Below are 6,494 nucleotides of genomic sequence, written 5' to 3'. Positions count from 1 at the left end.
CACAAACAAACAAACAGACAGACAGATAGGGGTGAAAACAACTTCCTTCACCTTTGGTGGCAGAGGTAAAAATAGAAATGGCACAGGCAAGATGGCACATATAGCTTCTTCCTGTCGTGATGTTTGTTTCTTTCCGTCTGTTTTTGGGAATTTCTGCGAAATTTCTCTGTTCTTTTTTTTTGTGATGTTAAATTATTTAAATTGTTAAAATCAATCATGATTACATTTATCTTCCTTTTTACAAATCGAGCAACATTACATTGTGTCGTTCTGAAGAACTCACATCAAATCGTCTTGGTTTGTTATACCTGCTTTATTCTTCAATACGTCTTGTTAAAGCGTATCCTTCCTTTTGTTGTTCTCACCTTTTATATCTCAGGATAACTTTCTTTTTACCGGAAAAAACATCAACATGTGTTGTCGTCAATTGAAGAGAACTGGTTTTTCTTTTTTTTTTTCTTCTTTTGTATATGTCGGTTGACCTTTCTTCCCATCAATTTAGTTCATCTGTGGCCTCTTTTGTGCCTCTTGCCCTATTCCTTTTGTCATTTGTTGCAGGGCTCGTAAGTGTTGACACAAGAAGAGTTCCCTTCACAGCAAGTGGAGAAAGTGAGATCCTTGACCTTGATGGAGAGATGTATCTCGGTGGCCTTCCTGAGATCCCCAGCTCTCCAATGACACTACCACCAGAGCTCTGGACGGCACCTTTGGGTCTTGGCTTTGTGGGCTGTGTGCGTGATTTATACATGGACGGGCAGGCCAAAGATGTGCGACGCATTGCCGAGAGTCAGCTGGCAGCTGGTGTGAAACCATCATGCCGACGCGATAAGGTTCGACACTGCGTGTCGCGGCCATGCCTCAATGCTGGACTTTGCCGTGAGGGATGGAATCGCTTTGTATGTGACTGTTCTGGAACCGGCTACATTGGGCCAACATGCGAAACAGGTGGGAGACACAAGTTCTATTTTCTAAAACGCTGTTTCTCCTCCTTTGTACTCCATATATTTATGTATAAAGTCGGCTATCTTCATTTATGATGCTTTCATTTTGGCTGCTTGCGATTTCATTGTTACCTCCACCCCCGAAGGTGAAGAAGGTTTTGTTTTCACCCCTTTCTGTCTGCTTGTCTGTTTGTTTGTTTGTTTATTTGTGTGCAGGATATCTCAAAAAGTTGTGGACGATTCGGATGAAATTTTGTGGACACGTTCGGTGTGTGACAAGGACGAACTGATAAGATTTTGGTGAAGATCCAGATCTGGATTCGGATACAATGATTGTTTAACTTTTTGAAGTGATTCTTCCTCATTGAGGGACAGGGCCAAAAACGATATATAGCACGATATTTCAAAAATGTATTGGGCCCGATATGTTCTCATGGATCAGGCATTACGTGGCGGAGGTATGCACTGTACCGAGTGCCCTTCAAGTTTATTCGATCGTCAGCAGTGGTGCAGGAGACATATATGCTTTTGATAATATATAGAAATTTCTCTCTGATGTTGACCTATTAATCTTGGAATATCACATTCATGAGATTTGAACATCATCAGAAATTTAATTTGTTGCCTGAGAAGTGGTGTAGACATTCAGGAGAAATAAATAATTAATGATGCGAATGCATAGGTGACTGTGGAGAGGGGGTTATGGTTATGGCATTCTGTGTACTGATGGCATCATAACTTGGCCATGCTGCTGATGCACTGCCTTCATAGATTAGGTTAAGAATTTGTAATTTGACCAGGCTACCAGCATATCTACCCTTTTGGAAAGGCTCTGTGAGATGTAAGACCCAGGCATAATAAATGTGCACTCAGAAAGGTGTCAGGTGATGGTTCAATCAGAAGGAAAAATTTCATTACGAACATAATTCCTGTTCTCCTCGGTTGACTTTGTGTTTAACGGAAAGCGGTATTTTCCGAAAACCATCAAATGGTTCAAGATTATTTCACTTGATTGTTTTGAAAAATAGTGCACACTTGAAACACGAAATGTAGTAATTATGAAATTTATCAGCAGGAGTGGATGTGGAAAGTAGTGAGGGGACTCGGTTAGATGGAGTACAATAGACATTGAATGAGCAAGTGGAATATATTATGGAAAAGCTGATGAGAAAGAGATCAAACGTACCTGGGTGGAGCAGAGTCGGAGGCTGTCTGGTTGAATATTTGAAGTTTCATGTTTTCAATTTGATTTGGCATTATTTTATTGCTTATTCTCTTAACCTTATTCCCACATGAAACCCTCATTAAGGTGGGAATAAGGTTAAAAAAATTAAACTTATTCAAACCTTAATGAGGTTTTCATGTAAAATTGAGGCAGTAAAAGATGTCATTTTCATGCTATGAAGTTGTGCCAACATTGTGCTGCATATGGTCCTTTGTCATGTCCTTCATTTTGTGGAAACAATATTGTTTTCATTAAGTAGGCACTAATTGGCAATGGCCTTTTGACATTCTTCAGATCGAGAAGCTATGAATAAATGGAAATTAATTAAAATGACTGATATAATGTGCTTGGAATGATGGCTTACCAAAATACACAATTTGGTGTCTGTATGTCTGTCTGCATGTCTGTGACCATTGCATTTTGTTTGTTACTCATCTCATGATAACCAAACTCGCTAGAGGGACTATGGGACACAACACAAAGGTTGTAGTTTCACTCCCCATCCCCCCAACCCCCACTACTTGGGGTTTCCAAAGGTGAGGCTGATGCAAATTATCTCCGTAAATGTGTAGCACCATTCCCAGTGGTGGTGAGAGAGGTATTACCAGTGACTTTTCAGAGGCCTTAATGGCATCAAGAGTAATAGGCCTTCACATTATTTTCAGTCGCTTAGTCTATGTTACTTTCGACTGAACTGCAAAAAAATCCAGAGGAATTCCCATGTTTTCTTGGCTTTTCAGCCTTGGAAAAATGCCACGTTAAGGAACGGTGTATAGATAGCAGCTTGAACGTCGTTCCACATAATTGGGGCTTTTATCCAAGGCCACTTCCAATAACAAAAGTATGAGAGCGAAGTCGATGGCGCAAATCCCCATGCTTCCCACCTGAAGAAAATTTGAAAGACGGCAAAAGGTTCCACCAGGAATGGCCCAATATCAGATTTTGAGTTAAAAAAAATTACATTTTTACCCGGGGGTATGAACCTGGGGTCAAATCCCCAAAATCGTTACATATTCCATGCATCCCCCAATGTTGATTGCATATACAAAGTTTCATAAAAATATTTTTAAATGTGCCGGAAATTCCATTTTTTAGTATTTGACCTTTTGACTCCACCCCACGGGGAAGGGCCAAAAATGATACGGCTCTCGCACCTTCTTGCTATGTGGTGATCATAACTACCAAGTTTGGTGAATTTCTGCATCACCGTTTAGGAGGAGATAGTGTAACGGATAGCGAGATAAACAGATGGAGCCCATCACAATATCCTTCCATTTCTTTTTCAAAAAGCTTGGGGATAAGATATACAACAGCAACATTATGATTAGAGCATAATAATAATAATAATATTACCATGATTACAAAAAATAACATTGATAATAATAATATTGACAATCATAGCAATAAGAAGTGGTGCCAGGCACAACAAATCCCACCCATTTAAGGCATAAAGTTATTTTGGGGATCAAATTTAAATTTGATACATCCTTAACCTGAATGTTGATTATTAGGAATAGAATAAGGAAGAGTTTAGTCTTATTTTGAAGTCAATTAAACCATTTTTGACGAAGTTATGACCTTAAAATGATTTTGACCTTTCAAGGCCACGTAAGGTCAAAGGTCATGGTGTCAAATGAAAGCCAATAAAGGACTTGATATATGTCTTCCAGAGTAAACACGCATATTCCTAACCTTTTTTGATTTATAATGGAAAATTTGTAATTTTGACCGATGACCATGACCCCCAAGACTTCGGACCCTACCGATTTTCACAAATATGCATTTTTCACTATAGGAATGAGTAGGATTATAAGTGACAAATAGAATAAGGTTCACTCTAAGCTTATTTTGAAGTAAATCAGATCATTTTTGACGAAGTTATGAGCGAAAAACGATTTTGATCTTTTCGTGACCTTGACCTTTTATCCAATTGGACCCAAAAGTTAATGGGGTCGTCCAAGGTTCATTGCCCACCTGCGGATTAAATTTGATGGTGTTTGCTAAAGCCGTTTTGCCGTAAAGTTGCTAACAGACAAACAGACAAACAAACAGACAAAAAAAAAAAAACAGTCACCCGCAGGGTGACCCGTATCTTGCCAAAAGGTGACCACGTGTGACTTCTTTAAGGTCGCACTGAGGTGAACAGAGCTGCTATCCACCAGGAACGACTCCTTGAGGAATATCTGCCTACGAGAGATTCCGATGAGAATCGTTCTACAGAGTAACCATGAAAAATATGCGTTTGCCTCATAACGTCACCAAATGACGTCATAATGTCTCAAGCTTTACATATCTAGAAAGCACTCATCGAGGTGTTCAATTTGAGGTACTACACGATATGGTTCCTAAAACTTGAAAATTTGACCTTGGGGTCAAATATGTTTGACCTCAGGCGCTAACCATGAAGGTAAAGGCCAATCGCCACCAAAAATTATTCAGCTGAGCGCCAGACCATTAACTATATTCCCATGAAGTTTGAAGACGATCCGATCAAAATTACTCAAAAAATAAGGGTTTCGTCGACTCCCCTGTTTTGCGACAGTGACCTTCACCTTTGACCTTGACCTTAAATTCTGTGCACTGAAAGGGACCTCTATAGGCCTCTGATATGCGAAGTTACAAAAATTTCCGATGATAACTGTGCTCTGCAGAATTTTTTTATACGTGATTACAGACAAACAAACAAACAAACAAAACAAAAAAAAACATACAAGCTGACTAACATATCTTGCAAAAACTTCGTTTTGGCAAGATAACAAACCGGACGATTACAATATCCCGCTCCCTCCCTCCAGGAGGCGGGATAATAATTAGCAACGAAAAGAAGGAAAATACATAACCCCCGGTGGTTGCCCCCATCAGGATCAGGTGTTTCTTAGTTAACATAGATGTAGAAAGAGCCAACATGGGTTGGCCTACATGTAAGAAGTGGCGGCTGCTTTGTTATTTGCGTTTTTTCAGTATTATCCCGTGTGTGGGTGAGGATTTATACGGCATTAGTAGACGTATGTGTCTTATGTGGGTGGAACTGTGTGATCTGTGGCGGTGGGACAATGTGCCATGCATACGTGCAAAGCAATATGATCTGAATGGGTGAATTATATGTGGTGTCTTGCTTTGAGATAAATGCCATGTATTTGTGATGCTCTTTCTTGTGTGTTGTTACTTTCAATGAACATCACAGTGGAAAAGACTCGTTGATAACCTGATGATGTGAAGGGAAATAATTTCATGAATAGACAAGTGATCATAAAAGGAAAGGAAACTAGAAGGGCATTCTTCGACGTCGCAACATCGACAGATATGCCTCTGCCCACATTGTTGCATTATTACATCATTACACATACTTATACCAAGTTTGATTTATATCCCTGAACCCAGATTCAAAATGTTAAATAATTCTTGCTGCCAGACCAAGCGTCTGATTAGGTTGAAATTAAAAACATTTATTCCCCATGATTACGAGATCATAATTGTGATGTTTCACGTTGATTGATGAAGCGGTGCGAGAGAAAGAATTTAAAAATATATTTTTGTTCAATCCTATATGGCTGCCAGACCATGGGACCTATTAATTATTTGTGAACACCCTGTATCCCTAAGGATTGGGTAACATGTTGGTGAATTTTCCTCTCGATCTGTCAAGCCGTTCCTAAGAAAAATGTTTTTTAAAGTTTATTCTTCAAAAAAATCATAACTGCCAAATGATGTGACCTATGATGCCAAGGGTGGAGAAGCTTTTGCTCCTCATGGATAGGCGATCATACCTGTAAAGTTTCACCTCGATCTGTTCAGCCATTTTGGAGTAGAAGATTTTTGAAGGTTTTTTGTTAAAAACAAGAAGACTGCTGAAACCTGTGACGACATCAATTTTTCCCCCCACACAATTTTGCCCTCGATGCCCCTCAAAAATTTTCATACTGATTGGATAAAGTGTTAGACTCTTGCAATCATGATGTCATAACCTATGACATAAAAAAAATCACCCTTATTTCCCATGTGGAGTACTTCACATTTGCCAAGTTTCAATTTTTACCTTCGCATTCTGCGAAAGGTTATGTTTTGGTCGGCGTGTATTTATTTATTTATTTATTTGTAATCTTGTGATTCATATAACTCAAAAAGTATTAAACCGAAATGCATGAAATTTGGTGGGATGATTGGTTATTAGCCAGGAAGCATTCGATTAGATTTTAGGTTCGTTCGGGTCAAAGGTCAAGGTCAAGGTCACGAAAAGGTCAAAATCGTCTTTTTACGATAACACGGTCAATTTTTATTCAATTTGCATGCAACTAACGCCAAAATGTTCAGAATTCAATGCCTCATCT

At 39.1% G+C, this 6,494-nt stretch overlaps 1 protein-coding gene across 13 annotated transcripts in view; it reads left to right on the top strand.

Annotated features, from left to right (window-relative positions):
* LOC147020022 (neurexin-1-like) overlaps window positions 1–6,494 on the top strand; it is a 1,432,118-nt gene that overhangs the window by 734,581 nt on the left and 691,043 nt on the right. For all 13 annotated transcript variants that reach the window (XM_085894958.1, XM_085894955.1, XM_085894959.1 and 10 more), the window contains one exon: window positions 559–945. In XM_085894958.1, the coding sequence (XP_085751084.1) occupies window positions 559–945 (387 nt within the window). The remainder of the gene's footprint in view (window positions 1–558; window positions 946–6,494) is intronic.

Source organism: Eptatretus burgeri, chromosome 9 (genome assembly GCF_056783735.1).
Source record: "Eptatretus burgeri isolate ZD-2024b chromosome 9, Ebu_testis_v1, whole genome shotgun sequence".
Lineage (NCBI taxonomy): Eukaryota > Metazoa > Chordata > Myxini > Myxiniformes > Myxinidae > Eptatretus > Eptatretus burgeri.
The sequence above is the reverse complement of the archived record's forward strand: the minus strand, read 5'-3'. Positions and strand labels throughout refer to the sequence as shown.